A 23,546-nucleotide genomic window follows, 5' to 3' on the forward strand; every position below is an offset into this window, starting at 1 on the left:
CAAGTTGTGTAAAAGTATCTCATGAACTATTTAAACAAAACTATTGTTTCTTCTTACTTTTCAATTCATGACATATACAAATTGCTGTTAATGCACTTTTTCCTTTCTTTATTTACTTACCTTTTTTAACTATTCTTAATTTAAATGTAGCAAAAATGTAACATCTGATACTTCAAGCTTTAATGAAGAATGTATGAACTTTCTCTGGAATGATCTCTGAATCCATATTTGCTAAATGAAGTATGGTTGTGTGGGTGTGTGTTGACTCCTATGAAGTCTTAGAGTTTCTCAAGTATCAGAACAAAATAAATATGCAGAGAATCATAAATTATTTCTCAACAATACAGTTATATTTTTTTAGATTAACACTTTGGTGCTTTTCCATTCATCACAGGAAATTAAATTTTATTTTAATTTTGCCAGTCCCCGTGGGAACCTTTAACCATATCACTATTTCAGTCTGATTTGTCTTTATGCTGCAAAATCTTTTTCTTTCTTTCTCTCTCATACATAGAATAGCTCAGATACATGGAATAGCTCTCCCTGTTCACACAATCCCTGTTCACACAATCCCTGTTCACACAATTCTTCATGACATTTTAGTGCATTTGCTGCTGGCTGTAAGAGTTAGGACTTTACATTCCCAGATCTCTAGAATTGACTAATCAATACCTGACATTCCACTAAGGTCTAATGCTAGCATTAGTCTTTCCTTGCAATTAATTAGTACTGTTCTAATCTCAAGAGTGCACTGAAGCTTTAGAAAAAAGACCTATTTAAGCAGGAAGTTTCACACTCTTGTGATTAGTCATATTTCAGTTTCTTGCTGCTTCCGAGTGTTTTGTTTGTATGTCTTTCCTCAACCACTGCCATGTTTTTTTTGGTTCACCTCATGGAGGCTTCTGAGGTATTCCAGATTGGCCTAAAGAAATTGGGCAAGACAACAGAAAGGAGAAAAAAAATCAGATATGGATTTAACATGGTGACAGAAATTATGTACACTTTCCAGATGTGCCGATGAGCTCTGAATTGGAAGATAAATTCTTAGATCATAGCTCATAGAGATTCCTTTAGATGACTGTTGCTCAATTTTGGATCACTGGCTTTTGTGTTTCCTCATGATTCAGCCACAACAGAGTATCCCTAAGTCATATTTTCTAAGATGAAATTTCTATGGCTTTGCTTTTATTTCACTGCCAAAAAAAATTCCACTTTTCAATGTGTGCCACAAACTTTAGTTTTCACTTATACCAAATCGGGACATGGGGATTTTTCACTGCTGAGAATTTGCGCTCAAAGAGTTAAAATGATTAGCCAAGTTTGCAGTCTGTGGGGCTTGATCTTCTTTTCTCTGGAATGTACTTTTTTTGTAACTTCTGGGATGCTGGGCTAGACAGGGGTGCCTTTTTATATGACATGGAAAGTCCTATTTTGCAGTTGCCTAAAGAGATATTCATACTAAACCTCTGGGTAGAAGTGAAAGTTCATCATGTTGCAGGACACGGGATAAACAATGGAAAGGCTTCAGTGTAGCTTCAGTAGGATTAAATGAAGCAATACGTTCTTTTGGCCATGATCAACTCAGCAGTTTGGCTGGCCTTCACTAAATACCAGTGGTTTCTTATTTCTCCACAAGCAAAACTTACTTATGGAAAAAGAAATACATAATTGGCAGCTTGCTACTAAACTCAGTGATGTTTGAGGGTAGTTTCCATATTTCAGAGTTTACAGTAGTTTTTGTACCTACAGCATATTGGAGAATATGCTGTAAATTAAAGAATTCTGATAATCAGGTGTGACAAGCTGTGTAGACAAGTTCTTGAATGAGCTGTGAAGGATGCCTATTCAATCCCTGCTGGAAAGGGAGAGCTTATGGGTTTCTTCAATATCATCTTTTGCTTGTCAGTGGTTTAGCAAAAGAATTAATTGATTAAACATGTTTGTTAAAGCTTTGCTCGGAACAATGATATAATGTAAGTTTTTAGGGTCATGCTGGTGTGAATCATAGCACAGACGTTTTTGCAATAAGTCACAGACAAAAGTCTTATGATTCCAACTCAATAATGGAAGGGTTGAAAGTATCAGAGAAAGACTTCTAATTGAGCTGTGTGAGACAGGAAAGTTTAAGTTGAACTGTTTGTGAAACAGAATCCCTCTTGAAAGGAACTGAGGTCTGGCAGAGCACTACCAAGTAGAATAATCTTGCTAATGATGAATGCAGTTCTTTTTTAAGCATTTATTGCTAATCTTAACAAATAGTTCCATACATTTTCTGGAATGTGGATGAATATGCCGGAGAGGATAGAGCAAGCAAGATAATAAGAATTAAACTTCGTGAGCAATCCTAGAGCATTAACACAGAGCATGGTTTCTGATGAGAGCAAAAACAAAACCCTTAGGATAAATATGAGCCCAGAAAAATAAATCAGCAAGGGTGTCAGATGAGAGAAACAACCCATGTCTGATCTGAGTTCTGGTTCTTCTTCCTGGAGGGCACTGATGCCAGAGCAATTTCTTTTGAAGAGTTCCTACCAGAGCTGTTCTACTTTGTATAAATAATTAACTCCTGATTGAGCCAGAAGATGACTCTAAAGCCTGTGATTAGGCTGAAGTCCCCTCTCTTATTGTTTCCTGGTATGCCCAATGAACAGTTTATTGGGTGCATAATATGGAACAGCTTTTAGCAGTGAGGGTAGAACAGGCACTCCTGACTGTGGTTACGGGGATGCCCCGGGAGGTGAAAACCCAAATTCTAACTCTGCAGCTCGTCAGGTGGCTTGGAACATGACTCACATATCCCCAAAGAGATTCCATGTCTCTCAGAATAAGATTAATTTTATGTAATTTTAGCCATCTAAAAGCAGGGTGTTCAGTCTGAATTACTGACTAGAGAGGAAACCTAAGAATAAATGCCTGACTTTAAGAGAGTAGGAGTCAGGTGAGGTAAATCTCTCCCTGAGCTACTGGCTATTTTGTGTCTGTGGTTTTGACCAGAAATTCCATCCTAGATGTAAGAATGACCCTCATCAAAATAAACAAATTTCCATCAAGTGCTTTTTATTGAACAAATCATTTTCCAATTGGAAAAATACTGTGTTGAAACACTTCTGAATATCTCCAGTACTCTGAGGAGAGTTTCACAGCTCAGAAATACAGTAAGGGAAAAAAATTAAAGCTCAGGAGTAGCAATAAGAAGTGAGGTACTGGTAGCTGAGAGAAAAACCCAAGTAAATTAACATAAGTACATGGAGGACTTTGTACCAATTACTGACATAGCTCTGATTTCTTCACAGTTTCTTTTTAGTTTCAAACTCAGTAAAGAGCTGAGTTTTCTAAGATGGCTTTTATTTTCTCATGAGGCTCAAAATGCCTCAGGGATGATTATTTGGATGGTTCTTCATGATATTTAAAGAAGCATCCAAAGTATTCGTGGGCTTCAGTTACTTCTAAGGCATAGGGGAATGTATAGACAACCTTTTCAGATATAAATAAGTTGTTATGGGACTCCCTCATCAACTCCATCGTATTTCTCTTTCAAATGAAGATGAGTTGCGGGCCCTTTCATCATCTTATAATCAACAAAATGACAAGAAGAATATTAGCCAAATTGCAATTAAGTATCAGATTTTATTTTCTGCCTTTGAACTAATTCTGTGAAAAAAACAGATGCAAAAGTTTGGTATCTTCCCGTCCCAACCTCTTGGATTTTTTTTTTCAACAGGCAGTTTAGAAGCATAGAACATGTAGGAATAGGTTCAGAAGTACAGATCTTTGCCATCAAGCTGGATTTTGAAAGTGCAAAAATACAGTTTGGTTTGTTTTATCAGAAGTGATGAGAGTTCAAAGTGTAGCTATTCAACACTTCATTCTCCTTACTGGAATATAGTAAGTTTTGGCCCAAGTCTGAAGCGCTTTTTTTGGGAATTTCCTTTGTCAACTCTCTGTCCATATTTGTAAATGATCTGGAGATGAAAACTCTCTGAAATGTGATAAGTAGTGTTCGTCATTACTGTGCATGTTACTTGCAGTGTCCAGGAGGAGCCTTCACGCCCAATGTGCGGACAACCAAAGAGTTTCCAGACGATGTTGTGACCTTCATTAGGAACCACCCTTTGATGTTTAATCCCATTTACCCAATACACAAGAGACCATTAATCATCAGGATAGGAGCTGACTACAAGTACACAAAGATTGCTGTGGATCGAGTGAATGCTGCTGATGGGAGATACCACGTCCTGTTTCTTGGAACAGGTAAGACAAATTTGGCAGCATTCATTTTCCTCTGTTGCAGTGTTGCAATCTACTCTGATTTTTACAATTTATAGCTTTCAGAAATATTTGTTTAAATGTTTGCAATCTACAGAAATGTTATAAAAATCCATTAATCCTCTTTACTTTCTGTGTATTTTTCTTTTTGCTATAGACATCATTATGTGCAAGTGGTACAATGTATTGATTCTAATTTTGAGACAAAAAAAAATGGTATATATTTTATTGGGTCTCTCTTGAGTGTGGTTGTCTGCAATATGATTCAACATTAGATTTTGATAATCTGTAATGTAAGAAAAAAATAACAAAATCTAGCTTTATCATTTTTTATACTGTCATCATTATTATTTAATATATGCTGTGTGAGCTACTTCTAAAGAAAAGCACGATCTGATCAAGATGTTGCAAAGGCAGAAACAACTCTTCCAGAAAACAGTAGTAATATGGAAGTACTTACTCTGTACTTAGTACAGAGAAAAAGAAACAAATGGTTGGAGTCCTAGCAGTAGTGGACACAGTGAACTTCATCCAAGTATTCTAAAATAATTTCTGTCTAATATAACCTATATTTTGTTCTTTACTTACATCAAATTTGAATCTGGTATTATGTGTCTGAAGTCTGCAGGGAGCAGGTTAAGTGGTTCTTGTACTGATAAATTTAGACTTCTTAAAATATTCTGATATGAATCACACCCTTTAGATTGAAGCAGACAGGTAGAGTGGTACTCTGACTAGACCCCAGGACTCACTCACATCTGAAACTCCCACTGGTTTAACAGGGCATTAGAGGTCAATAGGCACAAAGGCTAATCTTTTTTACTTTTTTTACTTTCAAGTAGAACAAAGGAAAAGAGCTCTAGGAGACCAAATATATGTCTGAACATCAGAAAATGATTACAGAGATGACTTGCATTGCTTTTATGGTTCACATATTATTGGGGCCCTGATTGTTTTCTGCTTGTAGAATAACTGTGTCTGCCAACAAACTCACATGGGGCTGGGAATAACCATATTGTTATATTAGATTTAGGAAGCGGGTTCTAAAATTCTCTTAAGACTTTCAGGCTTCTATGGGGAAAGGATTAAAAGTAATTCTCTTCACTCTGCTTAGAAAAACCTCTTCAGCAGGGTGCCCACGTGCCAGAGGAGGCCAACTGCACACTGTGCTGTGTGTGCAGAAGTGTATCCAGCAAACAGGTTGATAGAAAGGATTTTTTTCCTGTATTTGGCTCCTGTTTTAAGTACTGTGCCCAGCTCAGGGCTCACCAGTACAAATAAAAGATTGACCTAATGGAGCAAGATCAGTTGAGGGACTGTATGATGTGGTGTATGAGAAAAAGCTGAAAAAATGGGTTTATCAGGGAAAGCTAAGGAGAGACCTTAATGCTGTTGACAGCTATCAAATGGGTGGGTACAACTGGGTTTTTTTCCTAGTGGGAAAAAAACAGATGGGGACTCTTCTCAAGGTGCTCAGTGCCAAGGTGAGGGATTTCACACAAGTTGCAGCGTGGGACAGTGCTAATAGATATAAAGGAAAAAAGTTTTGCCATCACCATGATCAAACAGTAGAAAAAGCATCCAGAGAGGTTATGAGTTCTGCATCTTCAGAGACTCAAAACATTCAAAATCCAACAAACACAGCATTGAGCAGCCTGCTCTAATAGGACTTGCTTTGAGTGTGGGACTGCACCAGATGTCTTCTACAGGCTACAGGTTTCTGCAGTTCAGTGAAAGGAAAACAAAAGCACTTAATTCATGTTTGGTTATGGATGGAGAAAATTAGAAGGACTAAAGCCCAGCAAGAACTCAATCTGGTTGCTGCTGTAAAAGGCAATAAAAATGTTTCTATAAATAAATTAGCAGTAAAAAGAGAGTTAAGGAGAATTTCCATCCTTTACTGGAAACAGTGAAAAGGCTGAAGTACTTAATGCCTTCTTTGCCTCAGTCTTTAGTAGCAAGTCCAGTTCTGCAGGCTCCCAGCCCTTGAGTTGGAAGACAGGAATAAGAAGCAGAATGAAGCTTCCATAACCCAAGCAGAAGTGGTCAGTGACCTGCTACACCCCTTAGACACACAGGAGTCCTTGGAGCTGGATGGGATCCACCCAAGGATACTGAGGGAGCTGGCAGAGTGCTCTTCAAGCCACTTTCCAGCATTTAGCAGCAGTCCTGGAAAACTGGCGAGGACCAGCTGATTGGAAGTTATGTGATGCCCATCCACAAGGAGAGCCACAAGGAGGGTATGGGGAACTACCAACCTGTCATGCTGATCTCATGGCTGGGGAAGCTTATGAAGCACATCAATTGAGTGCCATCACATGGTGTGTGCAGGAAAACCAGGGGTCAGACCCAGCCAGCAGGGGCTTGTGAAAGGCAGGTCCTGCCTGACCAGCCTCAGCTCCTTCTGTCACTGAGTGACCCACACAGGGGTGAGGGAGAGGCTCTGGGTCTGCCTGGACTTTAGTGAAGCCTTTGACAGCATTTCCCACAGCATTCTCCTGAGAAACCAGCTGGTCATGGCCTGGATGGGAGCACTGTTCAGCTGGGCCCAGAGAGTGGTGGTGAATGTACTTACATCCGGCTGGTGGCTGGTCCCAAATGATGTTCCTTCAGGTCTTTCCCAACCTAAAGAATTCTGTGATTCCATGTTTTTCCACCAAACCTTTACCAAGTCTCCATCTGATGCCGAGTGAATGTTTAGTATATGATAAGGCATAGTCAGGGCAATGAATTATTCAGAGAATTTAGTAAGTTTTTGATCTGAATATTTTTGTTTTCTTGACTGGAAACTGATAAATGAGTTTTAGGGTATTCTTGACTCTCTCCTATCTGCAGCTGTTGGAAAATACTAAACCTAATTAGGACAGAGTTTTCTACAAGGTGGGTTCTTCCTCTCCTGTCCCTCTCCCCACCACTAACATCAAACCACATTTTCCCTTTAGTTTCATTAATGCAGATACAATTTTTGACTTAGTGAGCTGTTAGGATAATTGTTGTCGTTTCCTGCAGAAGTCCTCTACTGTAGAAATATCAGGAGTGTTGATAGAGAGCATCTTGCTCTTGTTACACAACTGCACAAGAAAACTTGATAGAAGTTTTACTTTACTGTTAGTTTTCTTCCTTGACAAATCACTATATTTAGTCAAAGCAATAGATTGGTAGGCTAGTGCAGATCTTTCAAATGAACATTTTATTTCATTTTTTCCAATGTATTGTGGTATATTTATTTAATATTTATTTATTTATTTATTTATTTAATATTTATTAATAAATAATAAATATTTATTATTTTAAAATGCTCTGTAAGCACCTAATGTTATTTGGAGGCAAATTCTACTAAAGCTTAGTGGAAAAGATTGAGACATACGTTCCCAGACCATATCGATTGTTAATGTAGCAATGATAGTTAAAGCTGGAAAACTATTGAAAAGCTGAAATGTCCTTGAAATCACAATTTGGTAGTAGGCATTTTAATAACTCTGGAAGAGGTAAACATAGGTAATTTCATTTTATCCTTTGATGACCTCCTGATTCTTTTTAGGTGATGAATGTGGCCTCATACAAACACACAAGCTGTTAAAAACTAAACGTAGCTCAGGCTGTTCTTACGTTAATCTCCTCTGTGCACCGGCACAGGACCCATCATGGATCAGATACAGAAAGTGCAGCTCTTGATACTTTATATTCATTGCTTTATCTTCTTCATTACACTGGAGACAAAGATCATTTTCTGCTTTCTAGTGAGTTGGAGGGCAGGCATTCTTCCTGAGCAGGGCACAGGACATTGATACCTTCCAAGGTCTTCCTCCAAAGAAATCGTTGCAATGCAAGTTACTGCATTTCCCAGCCCTTTAAAATAAAAGTGATCAAGTTTCAGCCACTGAGAGGAGAAACTTGTTTTCTTTATTCTCTGCTTTCTGTGAGACTCAGGAGGATTTGATAGAGGTATTAAGTGTCTAAAGGAATGCAGAGGGGATTTGCTTTGGTGTCAGTTCATCCCAGCAAATGCAAAAACCACATTGTATAGGAGAATTTCATGTGATAATTTCCTTGGGAGCCTGGAGCCCCACAGCCGGAGACAATGGGACTTGACACCTGGTGACAATTACACTTCGCTCAAATTATGAGTTACTGCTGCTGAACTGAGATGTTTCCAGCCATGTCTGTCACTGTCAGTGACCTGTCTCATGCTTGAAATCAGAGTGTTTTATGTCCTGCCAGATGCAAAGCACACAAAATGTTTAGCTTTTCCTCTCTTCCTCCTCTATAGCCTTAGTAATAAATCAGTTCCTGAATGCAAGTGAGGAATAACAAGTACAGAGCTCCAACAGCCCCAGTGGTTTCCCTCATGTAGCCATGGCACAGGAGGGCATAGGCAGCTCTGTAATTTTTTCACCTTAGTGTGAACTAAGTGTAGTGTTCCCTTTGCTCCCCCAGACAGAGATGCTGGGCTCACGGGGACCCAGAGTTAATGCACTGGTTTTTGTCCCTTGCTTACCTGCATAGCAAACAAAATAAATCCAGGAACAGACATCGTTCATGTGGCATTCCATGTTTTTCAGTTGATAACAATCTCCCATTTTTCCTCTGATTTTAAACACGAAGACTCCCAAAGCACTTCACAAAGCTTGCTAGATTTGTTTGGTCTCCACTAAGGGATCTCTTCACCCCTGACTGGTGTGAGCTGACTTGGAGTAAGGAGCGAGTCTGGACTGGTGGAGAGCAGTGCTGCAAGAGAAGACTGCTGTCTACCTACCTTGTCTTCCCAAACAGAAACCCAAGAGATAATTTACTTGGAAAGAATATAATCACTCATTTGCATATTTGACTAGAACGATGCTGATGGTATTTTTTCCCTCTGCAATGAGAAATAATATATTCAATTCAAGAATTTGGGATTAGAGTTCTGTTTCAATTATTCCATTTCTGTCATGAGGCAGGACTCAGTGCTGAGTTTTTTGGATTCACCCTAGGGTTGTAGTGTAATTTGTTTACTCATTTCAGTTATATCTAAAGAACCTGAGCTTTCAATATTTTGTGTTCATCCTTTGGTAGATTGTTTTCTAGCTGAGTTTTAAGACAGCAGTAAAACACCATGAGAACATATTTGTGAGATTAATATTCATTTATTAAGCATGCCACCTACTGCTTGCAGCACAAAAGCCTTTGGTCAAAGTACACACAGATTGCACAACCAAAAGATTATTCGATTGCACAACCAAAAGATTATTCATGGGGTTTTTTTATTGCTCCTGGTGTTACGAAAATATTTAAATGTCTGGGTCAAATTTGGGTACATTAAACAGCTATGGACACCAATGGGATTTTTTTCAGCTTCTTGCTATCAAGATATGATATGTTTTTCTGGAAAGAGATCTAAGTTACTGTCATAAAAAGACCCTACAGACTTCAGTGTGGCCTGTTGAGATGATTAATGTCAGCCACATGCATCTGATGTGGCATGAGGCTGATCGATGTTTCTCATTATCTTTTCTTCTCTGATGAAACATTTGTTTTCAAAGTCTAGATGCATTAAGTGCTTCCAGAGCATAAGTTTGTAATACTCATTTTCATGGTGTTGTATGATGGCTGTCTTTTTGGAAAACTCACCCTTGCTGACAACAGTAGCCTCCAGTAATGCCATAGCCAAATGATCTACAGATTCTAACCTAGAGGTAATCTGGTCAGAAGAGCAAGCTTGCCTCCCATAGTTTTCCTGGCTGCAGCTTTGTGACTTGGGGAGATGATGTTACACAACAGTGGCACAACAGGCGTCAGACACAATTTCCTTCTTCCTTGTGGTCATAGCGCCTGAGTCATTCATAACCTTTTGTTGACCTGTTCATCCAAAGCTTTTTCACAGGCTTTTAAGGTGCTATGTAAGTTAAGAGGGCATGCCTCTACCTGCTTCATTTACCCTGTTCAGGTTTTCTTTCAAGCAAGCTCACACTGTGTCCCAAAAGATTGACTGAGGCTGGGGCTGTACAAAAACTTCACCCTCAAGTGTGAGCATTTGTATCTGTCTTTTTGTTCTTTGATGCAGCTTGAATTTTATGAAGTTTCACAGAGATATTATGAGCTGGAAAAAATTTCTCCCATTTGACAGATGAGTGAGCTGAGCACAGAGAGGTTCATGGCCATGGTGGGAGCTCTGAGTTACAGCAGACAGGGTGTGGGAACATGGCTGTCAGCCCTGGCTGCTAACCTGCCACCCTCTCAGGTGCTCTGCTGAGCCTCAGCGTTTTCTCAGACAGACAGATTTCAAAACATTCTACGAACTTTTTGCTTTCTTTTTTCTTTGTAAGGTTATTTGTATGCATCAGGTTCAGCTCAGATAAGAGGCCAGAAATAATTAGCTGCCATTAGGCTGACAGGTAAAAACATGGAGAAAAAGTTTTTAGAGGGTCTCCAGCAGTGTCAGATACATCAGGGGTGGGGATTACTGAAGGAAGCCTCTCAAAACTCATATCAGAGTAGAAGTTGGTGCCTATTGCAGTTATTTTTTTTATGATGTGGAAAATTTGGGGGTTTTGTTTGTAGTTCAGTTTGTCCATGTGATGTGGCTCAGGGGTAAATGGGTCCCAGCTCTCTTTGAGGCTCACATTACTGACAGCTGCAGTGTTCACTTAGAACTGGGGAAATAAAAACTAGTCAAAATTCAGAGAATGAGTTTTATACTCAGACCTTCTGATTCAGCCAAAAACCTCTGTATTTTTCATGTCTTTTCATTAAGCTTTGGTTTTTCCATTGCCTGTGGTGAGGCAGAGCAGGAATTAATGTAATCAGGCACAGTCTAACTGGTATTGATGAAGCTTAGCTGATTAATATCAGTCCAGAATCATGTCTTGCATTTCAAGAAATATAATTGTAATTATGATGATGATGATTTGTCTCTTATGCTTCCATTCAATTTATTGGAATGCCTTCCTTCTTCATTTATTTCCCACTCTGAATACATTCTACACCTTTTTTTTAGCCTGCACTTTCCCCCCTTGCTGTTCCCAGTTTCTCAGTCCTCTCAGAGGGAATGTGATCTCAGTGCCATTATTGTCTTTAATGTCAAGCTGGGACACCTGCATTTGTGAAGCAGGTAAATAGAAAAGCATTTTGAGTCACTCCTGTCCTCTTGCTGTCAGCTTGAGGGAGATTCCCTTTTGTTTGTCCATCTCCCCTTGACTCACAGACTGCTGAGCTGATGCAAGGCTGCAGTCAGCTCCCTGTGAAGAAAGTGGTGAGCAAAAATCAGCTCTTCATTTCTAGTGGCAGGTTGATATTTTGGAGACACAGTAGCTTTTTCATGACTGTGTAAAATCATAGCAATGGACAACTGTTTTCAAATGGATTTCTGGAAGGAACAAATGGCAAAGGAAACCATGTTCAATTTTATGAATTTTTGTTCAATTTTATGAATTTTAGAGGTTTACCTGATAATTTTATACAATGATCAAACATGAAAAAATTTCACCTGCACTTGTTTGATGATCTCTAATGCCTGATTTACAGCATAAAATATTACTTATTGTGAAATATACTCAGAAACAGCTCAGACACTGCTTTGCATAAGTCTCCTGCAGTGCTCAGTGCTTCATCCTTTCCTCTGACCCAGGGAATTTAGTTCCCTTTTTTCTATTAGCAGAAATAATCAAACATGACTTTTGACAAAACTCAAATACACCATAAGCTTTCTGTGTGAACACATGTAAGTGACTTGATTTGTCAGATACAAGTTTGTGTTTATAGTGGAGACAGCAGTGCTGCTGAGAAAGAAATAAAAATTCAGGTTTGGGTACAAATATTTGCTTTTCATTTATTAAGGAAAAAGCTGGACTACAGAAGCAAGGCTATTTTCAGAAGCAATGGGAGAACTATAGCCTATAAATGAATTATTGAAAGTGTTTATATATAGGTGTTTAGAGAGAGATATATATGTACAGACTTATAGAATCCCTTGTTCTAACAAATTTTATTTAATCAATAGCTTTCTATTGCCTACTTGAATATTTATTTTAAACATTGTATTAAGTCTTCTTTAAAACAATGGAACATTCCCATCTACAAGGATTTGTCCATCAGGGTACAATACTGAGTCAAAGCAAATGGTAAAATCCTGAGTCAAATGGAGTGAATAGGAAGGTAACAGTCCTTCACTCTGTGTGTTCTTCTGGGGTGTGACACAAAGGCAGATAGGAGCCTGCTTTACAAATAGGAGAGGTTATTAGGACACAGGGATTTGGCGTCAGGCATTATCGGTATTTTCTGTGCCCATACCCAGGATAAAATCTCCCCTCAGGTTCTGATTTCAGTTTGGGGCAATGTTTGAGGACTCAAGACAATGTAGGAATTTTAAATGTGTGGCATGTGCTAATGGATCATTGACATAAACCGGTTCTTCAGAGGCTCAGCAGCCTTACATTCCTTTGCAGGTAAGGTCACTGTCAACATGCTTAGTGCCCTGTGTGTCAGGGTCACAGGTACTTGACAATTTGCAGGCAGCTTCAAAAAAGCACCACAAATGGCTGCAATTCCTTCCTGCACTTCTGATTATTTTGTAAGCCAGAGTCTAAGTCAGAGAGAGAGAATTGATAAAAGAATGCAAAGAAGCAGAGGTAGACTGGACTGAAGCCATGTACATGTGTGAGTGGGTTATTCACTTAAGCAGGAGAAGGAATACACACAAACCCTTTCTCCTTTCCTCTGAGGGAGGCATCTGCAGCAGTTTAACACTTCTGTGGGTCCTGGCAGTTAGTAAATCTCTCTCAGGTTCTCATAGCTTAACTAATACTGGCACCCAGGCTAGACCACAGCTGTGCTATCACAAGATTTGGTTTCAGTGAAGTTTCTTCAGAAGGAACTGTTTTATCATGCCATTGTATAATGAGAATAAATGTCTCTGTAGAAAATTCTCATGAAAAATTCATGCCTAACATGCCCTGAGCATGTACACTTGATAGCTACACATTTTTAAGTCTTGTCAGCTTTCAGTTTTTCTTTTCCTTCTTTTTTTTTTTTTAAAGACAAAATACTGCAATGTGCTCTCTGTGCGTGGGCAAGTGATTAAATATCAATATTCTGGCTTTAAACCTTTTTTTTTGTAGTAATAATAATAGCAATAACAACAAGAAGTAGTAGTAGTAGTAGTAGTAGTAGTAGTAGTAGTAGTAGTAGTAGTAGTAGTAGTAGTAGTAGTAGTAGTAGTAATAGTGGTGCCGGTGGTGTCTGGCTTCCTTGAGTGAAATAGGGAGATGTAAATTATTTACAGTAATCATCTTACCCTGCAGCTCTAGCTATAGAATTTAGTCACTGAGCTTAAAGCAAAAACAAAATTGAACTTTTTCAGTTTACATTGTCTTCATTATAATTTGCCAAACAGGAAGCTGAAATTTCCTAATAAATGTAGATACTTGCCTGTTTTATCACCTGCACAACTCTACATTGCTCTTAAAACTTTTGAAGGCTGAACAGAGCCTATACCATGTGTTCTTATTCCTCAGAATCAGTATTGAGCAAATAGATTTATTCTACTCAGTTTAATTTCTAGGTCTTTCAGGTGAGAGGAATTCTATGTGCTTTTTCCAAGTTAAAATGCTCATTCTTGTGATTATCCCACAGTCTGCCTTTTCTGCCACATCAGAAAAACTTGAGTGCCTCTGTCAGCCTGTGAGAGCCTTCACAGATGGATCCCTTCATCACACATATTCTTTCCACAAAAGAAATTTGGAAAACTAATCACAAATTCCCCTTTGGTCTCACTCATCACATCTACCCTGCAAAAACACTGTCATTGCCACATATTTCTGCTTACTCCTTTGTTCTGAGTGGATTTGTGAGGCTTGGAGCTGGATTTTGAGAGGGAAACCATGATACAATAGCTGAAATATCTTCACCTTGCTTTTTCTTTTTATCTTACAGAGCAAAATATTAACTCCTACCAATATATAATGTACTTGATTATTGGTTTAATTTCATTAAAGAAAGCTTTCATCTTAGTGTATTTATGTCTAGGTAGAGTTGTTCTTTGGAAGGTTTACCTTTCATGTCATCAGTTATCCTAGCATTTTATTATCAGATATGAATATATCACATCCTGCTTTAGCTCCCTCTTACCTGTTTAAATTGTGTTTTACTTTAAGATTATTAAAATAAATTCTGCTTCTGTGTGTCTGTACAGCAACAGAATATACTGATTTTGATTGATCTCTTTGTATAGAATGGTAATAAATTCAACCTTATCATGACTTATGTTCATATATGAGAATAATACTGTGATAGTATTCCTGTATAAGGAATCATCCCGTCATTCTTACTGACTCCAAACTGTAGAAATTACTGAACATTTCTTACCTTTCTCTATGTCATAGTGCTTGCTTCGACGGTTTCCTTTTATAATTAATGAAAAAAATTATAACTTTTTATTTCTCCCTCTCTGTGTTACATGATCTCACTTGTTCTCACCTATTGCAGATCAGGGAACCGTACAAAAAGTTGTTGTCCTACCCACCAACTTCTCTGCAAGTGGAGAACTCATTTTGGAAGAGATGGAGGTTTTTCAGGTTTGGCTTTCTCCTTCTTTTGTTTTTCCAGTGTGTATGTTCACACAAACACTTTGTTCTAACAGACTTTGGCAAGGCCAACTGTGATTTGGTAAAAGATCAAGTAAATGAGCACGCTGTCAGTTTGATAACCACATAAAGATTACAAAATGTTGACTGTTAGGAAGGTTAGAGCTAGCTGAAGCCCTTTTCTTCTCCTGTATTTCAGTTGCCTATTTTTTATGTTGATATACTGGCTAGAAGGATTTTGATAATCAGTTTTTTAGGAGGTCATGTTCTAATGGCTTCCAGAAGGAGACTTTTACCATTGGCATCACTGTAGAGGCTGTTCCTGTGTATGGCTGGAATTTCAGATTTCGGTACTTTGATTATCTGAAGATAGTTCTCAGTCAAAAAATGAAATCAAATTAGTGTTGTTTTTGCTTAACTCCTGTTCTTCAAAGTCACATGCTGCTGGATCCAAGAAAGCTAGAAGTTTAAAAGAACATAAAGTTGAAAAGAAACACAAAAACTACAGGGAGATAAAAGAATAGCCTCTGTCAATCACTCTGGCATGTAACAGTTGTAATAATCTAAAGAAAATGTTCACCCTCATGTTGAAAAATCCTTCTCAAATATTTGGATGGGCTATTCTTAAACAGTAGTCTCAAGGCAAGTGGTATTATGTGTCTATAAACTTAGTTAAGGATTTTGTCATGGCCTTCTCTCTATTTCATTGTCAGAATACAAACAGGAAAATTTAAGCTGCTTTACTGAGGCAGCATTAATAGTTTCCTTAAGAAAAGGAACACTTAGAAAGGCATCTTGTTAATACTCATAAAGGCATAGCTAGTCTTCCTAGGCTTTTGTTGAAGATCTCCTGCTAAAAAGGATATATGTGAGTGATATTATTTAAAATTCACACTCTTCACCAAGAAAGTGCAGATTCCATTTACTGAAACATAAATTAATACTGCACAAGGATGGGTGGACTGAGAGGCATCTCAGCCTAAACCTAGTTTCTGGGCCTCTGTGCACAGAGATCCTCTTCCAGAGTAAACAAGGAAAGGAAAATGTGGCATCAGATCCAGTGTTGCATTTGACCTGCAGACTCCAAACAGTTCATGAAGGAGCTCTAAACTTCTCCAAACCTTTGCCAATTCACATGACTCACAGCCAGATTCTCTGGTCCTGACCTCCCTGCTGTGTTGTGGTCATCTGCAATTAATCCTAGCCCACTGTTATGGCTTTTCTTTGTGACTGAGCACATGCTGAACCGTAAAAAAATGCTGAACATTTTTATTACCATCGATTTTATCACTTGTTTGGATCAACATAATGACTTAAGGCAAGGAAAGTAACAATTCCTTTTCCAGCTCTTTAATATTTGATTTGGACACAGACATTAATAGAGTGCTCTGATGACACACAGTAGTATACAGTACTGTCTCTGGGAAAGAAACATTCAAGAACACTTATGCCATTTTAAAATACTCTGGTCATTGACAATCTGAATTTACATGTTGCATGGTAACCAAACTGCACGCACTGTAAATAACTTGTATGAAAAGAATTTTGTATTCTTATCTGGATCATGTGGTAAATAATCATGAGCTATTTTATGATTTTTCCTTATTATCATCATTAAAGAAAAAACATTTCCTATTACAAAGTTAAAGTAATGGCTCTTCTATTTCTGAGATAGCACAGATGCAGGTTAATTATAAGTATACAAAAACCTTTTAGATACATGTAATAATAATGTGGTTGAGTTTCAGCAATATATTTTGTGAGATATTAATTGTTTATATGTCATTTGTTTAGTTCTGAAAATAGCAGTACTTAGTAGGAGTGAGTGCTCTCTTTCCAGGATATTAGAATGTAGTTCTATAAAAATAGTTTTCTTAGATATGACTAAGGTTTTAGTGACTTTTAAATGTTAATTTTGGAACAAAGTTCTTAACAATGATTTGTTACTCTGTCTTTCAGAGTAATTCTCCTATAACATCAATGAAGATTTCATCTAAAAAGGTAAGGCAAAGCGGGATGCCTGCTTAGTGCTTATGAATTAAGAAGCAAATTGACTTAGATGTTAGAATATCACTTCTTGTGGAGCACACTAAATATAGGAACGTTTTCCATATTGAGTACAGAAAACTTGACTGGTATTTGCACAAGCTGTTTATATGCCCTTGCACCAAGATAAAACAATTTCTATTAATTATGTATCATTTCTAATTAACTGAAAGTGTCAGGTTTCTTGTTTTCATTTATAATTCAGGAATAAAAAAAAAAAATTAGAGAGGAAATTCACCCTCCCTGTTTTTTTCTCTAAAGTCCCAAATAGAAATTTTTCCTTGGAAGTCTGTCTGATCAGTGTACAAAGGCAGTGTTGGGGCTGTTGGATCCGTGGTGCAATTGTGCATGTTTGTTTAGTAGTAATAAACAATGGCAATACGAATAATGGAAACAGCTGAGAGGATTTCTGCTGAAATGCTTAACACAAAAGCTGAAAATATGTATTCTATGATTTTGCAAGCAAGATGTTGCTCAATATTTTACAAAGCTACTACTAAGTAAATATTCACTAAGTTGATTTCAGTATGCTTTTTCATTTTTATGACAAGAAGATCAAAGGAATTTCAAGGGATTTTTGTTCAATATTAATTTCTGGTTTTTAGTATGATTAATTGTTTTTTGAGTAAAACAGTCATTTTGGCCCAGGTTTTGGTAATGATCTACACCCTTTGAACTTCTCTTGCAAAAGCTCTGATTTATTATGAAAGTTCTCTTGGCTTATTTTTCCAGGTATATAAGGCTATCAGAATCTGGCCGTAAGCCTCAACGTAATCTCTAGGTTTTACGTCTTGGAAATGTATGCAATGGAGGATCCAACTAGGAACTCTGCATAATATTTATTAAAGTGACTGTGTGCAGAGAAAATGCTTAGTTCAAAGGCTTGAGCCAGTAATCCTCACTGAATAAGAACCAAGTTATCAAATCTGAGCAATATTAAGTCAGCCTGTCTGCCCCAGAACAGAACAATGACACTCAATGTCCAAAAAACCATTAACATTCCCCAGTGTTTCTAGGTGTTTTCTAGCAGGAAGGTGGAAATAATATAGATCTGTTCACCTGGGAGATTTCTGTTGATCTTGACTTTAGATGTATTTTGGCTCTGCTCTTGGCTTTGAGTTAATTCCAAAATTAATTGAAAGGTTTTTTGGGTGTGTTAGCCAGGTCTTGGGTGAAACTCCCCCACATCTGAACTAAATCCTCCCATTTCCTCCTGCAGCAACAGTTGTATGTGAGCTCAGATGAAGGGGTCACCCAGGTTTCCTTGCATCGCTGCCACATCTACGGGACCGCCTGCGCCGACTGCTGCCTCGCCCGAGATCCCTACTGTGCCTGGGATGGCAACTCCTGCTCCAGGTTTTATCCCACTGGGAAAAGGTGAGCAGTGTTTAGCAGGAAGATGGCTTTCATTCTGAGGGTTGTGATGTGGTGGAGAAGTGGGATTTCATTCCTTTCATGAGCATGTACAAACAATAACCCCATAGCTGTTGTGCCTGGAGTTATTCATCACCTAGGACTGTGTGCTGCAGGAGTGTATGGTAAAGAGCTTGGCTTTTCATATTCAAAGTAATGGGTGGAAAAAGAATAAAAAGGAAAGAAATGGTTCTTAATCATAAATATTAATCTTTCTGTCTCACGCACACAAAATCAGTGAGACATTTGTTCCCTTCATTTAAATTCAATTACTTACTATGGATGTAATTATGATAGCCCTAAATACAGCAAAAGATCTCTCAGGCTGTCTGAGGAATAAACTCATTTATATTTTTTTTGTTCCTCATTTGCTCCTAAGTGAGAAGAATTATTTTCAGGAAAATTTTAGGCAAATGTGATTTCCATGTCATGCCTGTGGATTTGGGCTTTTTGACATGAGGTTTATTAAAGCAGACAGGGAAAGCAATTTCTGTTTAATTTGCAACAGAAGTAATAGTCCATCTCATAATCTTATGCAAAACAGGAGTCTCTTTCCTCCTCCCAGGGGAAATATTTAATAGCAGAAGGCTGTAGTGAGCTCTTGTCTTAATAAGATTTCACTTCTTATACAAACAAAGCTACAGAATACACAATGAAGTGTTACTGCAGAGGCGACAAATCTTTCAGATGTATGCTCTCTACAACTACCTAGAAGGAGCTTGTAGCCTGCAGGGGTTGGACTCTTCTCCCAGAGTCAAGCAAAAGGACAAGAGGAAACAGGCTCAAGTTGTGCCAGAAGAGGTTTAGATTGCATATTCTAGAATCATAGAATCATGAAATATGCTGAGATGGAAACTGGGACCTTTGAGTGCATCTCCTGGCCTTGCACAGGACACTCCAGGAATCACACCATGTGCCTGAAAGCATTACCCAAACACGTCAAGGCTTGGTGCTGTGACCATGTCCCTGGGGAGCCTGTTCCAGTGCCCAGCCACCTTCTGGATGAAGAACTTTTCTTGATATCCAGCCTAAACCTGTGACTGTGCTCAGTGTCTGCACCAGGTGCAGAGGGCCACTTACAGTCACTGAGTTTTGTTCCTGTTCCTTCATAGAGGGAGACAGTTGACGGGAACAGGCAAAGTTTGAATTTGCTGATAATAATATCATCCCCTGGACAATTGTTTTTGTTATTGCAAAATTTTCTTGACTCATTCCTTACCTGAGATTACAAGGTAAAACCCAAACTGGTCATGTAGCAATTGCCACAGTACATGGGGTTGTTAACTGCTTCCATTGAGAATATTCAGCCACCAGTCTGCAAACTCATTCTTTTCTTCCATGGAACAAAGGTCAGAATGTGGGGGAGGAAAGAAAAGAAAAATCCCCAAGTCTCAGCCCACCTAACTCCTGCAGTAACATAGCTGCCAAAAGGTACAAAGAGCAGTCAGGTACACCCAGCCTGTGCAGTTTCCAGTTTGCCATCCCCATTATATACACCCACCCAGGGTTATTTCCACTGGGGCTTGCTTTCATGCTGATATTTTGTTTGCAATTTGCTCCGTATGTCAAACCAAAATAAACACCTCTAACTGTATGGAAAAAAGTCTGGTTTTCATATGTGAAGGAAATGAGTTGTCTCTTTATCTAACAAGGCAAATTATGAAGGAGAAAACATTGGTAACCAGATCCAAATCCCATTGTCTAGACAGTAGTTTCTGCTGTATGAATTTGCTTATTTGCTTCTTTTGACACTTCTGTCTCCTGTGAATTACTGTAGTTCCTCATGCAACATCAATTTACCCCAAAACACCTTGTGGGTATTACCTTTATTTTCTATCTGCAACTTTTTTTTTTTTAAATTAATATCTAAGTGCTAAGTTCTCATTCACAGAAATGCTTAATGCAAGCAATGTGCCATCTCTGACAGTTTGGAGCAGCTCATGGTAGCACAAGAACTCTGACATTCACTCCGAAATTCTTCATGACCTCCCTTGACTCATGTAAATAGTTCACAAGGGTTAAGACCCCAAGGCATAAAATGAAATCTTTTTGATGGTAAACATAAAAACTTTATTTGGAATTTCAGTAATTACTCCTTTGAAACATCACTTTTCAAATATTTCCCTTTCAAACAATGCATGGGCTCAGATGACAGGGGATTATGAGCACTCTCTGTGTTTGTGCACTACCTGGTATAATGTGGCCATAGATGTGTCACCCTTCTCTCTGTAGTTCTGGAGCTCCAGGGGCTTTTTATGGTTTCTGATCCTCAAGTGCGTGGTTCAGAATACAGTTATGTAATATCCCATTGCAACAACCAATATATTTTTTTCCTTGAACTTGATAAATACTGTCCTACCTTACACAATATTTAGCAATGAAAATAATATATCTTATTAATAATAAAAAAGTTGTGCACCAGCTTTTCATGCACTGAATTCTATGAGCTATGACTTGCTAGCTGAGGAGGACTGAATGCCAGTATTCCCAGTAAGCTCCCCAGAAAGTTTGCTACAGAATCGTGATTTTACATCTGTCATCCAGATTATATAATAAATTCCCTATTTAGATGTATCCTGATACTTGGTGAGTTTTATTATATTTTGGAAATAGTCACATCTCTTCAAGTAGAAGACAATAGAATCTTAGCTCTCCACCATTCTAGTCACTCTGTTATGAAGGTGGCTACAGGCACCAAAAATAAAGTGCTTGGAGCTTCTGGTAAGCTTCACTTACCACGTGAAATTGAGGTAATTTTTATCATAATTTTGTGCTGGTGTGTCAGATATGAGCAGTATGAATCTTGTGCATCTCATTGTTAGCTGCTTGCCTTTATGAAGAGTTTCAGCTGGAGGTTCTGGCTTTGGATGCTGGGTATTGTGAGTGAACAGAGATCTCTCTCATTTATCACCTCTGATCCTTCCATCCCTAAACCTCCACTGCACAACTGCTTTACTACAAAAACTGCACCTGTTTTATAAGCTTCAACGGATGCTGCTTCACCTAAAACAGTATCTTCACACCAACAAGCCTGCCAAGAGTAAAGCACACTCACCGTAGGTCATGAACTATCCCTAACATTTGATCTAGTAAAAAAAACAAAATACAAATAAAAAAAGCAAATCCACAAATAAAAAAAAAAGTGGTTATTTTCAGTGTAGCTATCTTGGAATAATATTTTGTTTTTACAAAATATTGCAGGAGGAGCCGTAGACAAGACGTGCGACATGGAAACCCTCTGACTCAGTGCCGAGGTTTCAACCTGAAAGGTACTGTAATTTAGAGATCCTCATGCTATATAAAGAACACATGGTTTTCCTTTATATGATTCATTGTAACTGACATTATCAGTTTGGTTTACTGGTAAAGCATAATTATTTTCCAAGTCTGAGTTTTGTTTTGATTTGGTTTTAGCACCTTCCTTGCAATTACATGAAACTTGAACATACATGATAAAATATTGAGACATTAAGTACATAGTTCAACATACTTGAATTGAGAAGCTGACACTGTTGATTAGAAAAAGGTAAAGTTAGTTTGCCTTGGTTTCCCTTCAGTCTTTATTAATGCCATTTCATTCATTTAAGCTTTGGACCTCCGATTTTCTCTGAATATTTGATCCCATACTGAGTTTTGGAGCACACCTTTGAGCAAACAGCAGGATCTAGGCTGGCCTGTCTTTTGATTTATGATTTTTCCCTTATCCCTTTATATGAGGAAAAAAACGATTCCAAATTTCTTTATGGAGTCTCTTATTTCCAGCTGTGCAACTGTTTAGTCAGCCTGGCCAGGGAAGCCAAGGCTTTGCTCTCCCAGCAAGCACTTTCTCTAGTTTGATGGATACCAGTCAAATATGCCCAAAGTCATAGGAGTAAACACATAAATAAAAGCAATTCAATCCTCTTGAACCCCCTGCATGACCGAGCTAGGCAGGGGCAATGGATGCCGTCAGACCAAGGGCACACAGATAATTCTGCTCCTTTCACCTCTATTATGAGCCTGATTTTTGAAGTATGTTCTCATCTGTACCACCTGGTGACCAAGTAATAGAGCTGATTGTAAATGCTTTTATTGATGTTTTTCTAATCAAAGAACAATGCTTTAAGAGTGACATGTGAAAGGTTCTGTTAATAATAATTCTACTGAAACAATCTCCACTGGTTGTTTGAAGAATCTCCTGATGAGAAAAGACCACAGCAGTCAGCTGGGTGTAGATCCCTCTGCTTAAATGAGTCACTATTAGGTAATTTATGTTAAGATGAAGAGTTTGAGCAAGTAATTCCAAGAGATGACCCCAGTTAGAGAATACACCTGAGCTCTGAGAGATCCACATTGAAGCAACTTGAGCTGTGTCTTCCCCTGCAGGCATCTGCTGAGACATCCCACCCAAAGGGTGGGTGTCTGTCTCCTTCCATTTGGAAAGTGTGAGAATGTCAACTGTCTGCATTCTGGCCCGAGGGGGGATAATTGTTTCAACCTTGACAGTCTTGTGAAGCAGGTTTCTTGTTTTCCAGCCACTTTTGCAATGTGGATGTATTTATAGGTTTAGGTATTTTAACATCTTTGTAAAGGAAGTTTCGGTGGCAGCAGTGGGATATAGGGTAGGTAGATGGCTGTTGTTTCCCTGGAAAAAAAAAAGATTAAAAGAAAGAGCAATTTAGACACTTGCAAAATACAATTTACAGCCATTTATAGCAAAATGACTATGTTTGGGCAAAAAAGTGAAATCTACTTAATGGACAAAAGAGCAGAGAGCCAAGCAAAGCCAAGGAATCTTCCATGCTCATAGAAAACCATTATGCTGAATCCAAGTCTTTAAACATGGGAGACCTCTAAGCACATATAAATTTAATATTTTTGGCACATTGTTATTTTTAAATAAATCATCAAGAACTAAGCAATCTTGTATGTTTTAGCTTCATTTCTGTTTAATATTTTTATGTTTGTGTTAGGCCTTATGACCATTACAGAAATGCATTTTGAATGTGAAGTATTACCACATTATTCTCTTAAAAGTTAGAATTGATTTTGGTACAGCTTCCTAAATGTGCTGAAGAACTAAAAACAGGCAAAGTCTCCTTCCTTCAGAAGAATAGATTTCAATTTCACATATCAGTTGATGAAAGAAACTGAAAAGAATGGGAGATAAAGTAGAGTATGAGAAAAGCCAGTCTTAGGACTGTGCAGGAACAGAATCAGATTTTAGGCATACAGACGTCTAGGTATTTGCAGTTCTCATATTATTTCAATAGCTTCCATTGC

General features: G+C 38.2%; 1 protein-coding gene across 3 annotated transcripts in view; it reads left to right on the forward strand.

Moving 5' to 3' along the window:
* SEMA3C (semaphorin 3C) overlaps positions 1-23,546 on the forward strand; it is a 117,593-nt gene that overhangs the window by 87,644 nt on the left and 6,403 nt on the right. For all 3 annotated transcript variants that reach the window (XM_074538791.1, XM_074538788.1, XM_074538789.1), the window contains 5 exons: positions 4,029-4,251; positions 14,728-14,816; positions 16,785-16,826; positions 18,091-18,248; positions 21,486-21,553. In XM_074538791.1, coding sequence (XP_074394892.1) covers positions 4,029-4,251; positions 14,728-14,816; positions 16,785-16,826; positions 18,091-18,248; positions 21,486-21,553 — 580 coding nt within the window. The remainder of the gene's footprint in view (positions 1-4,028; positions 4,252-14,727; positions 14,817-16,784; positions 16,827-18,090; positions 18,249-21,485; positions 21,554-23,546) is intronic.

Source organism: Zonotrichia albicollis, chromosome 4 (genome assembly GCF_047830755.1).
Source record: "Zonotrichia albicollis isolate bZonAlb1 chromosome 4, bZonAlb1.hap1, whole genome shotgun sequence".
Classification (NCBI taxonomy): domain Eukaryota; kingdom Metazoa; phylum Chordata; class Aves; order Passeriformes; family Passerellidae; genus Zonotrichia; species Zonotrichia albicollis.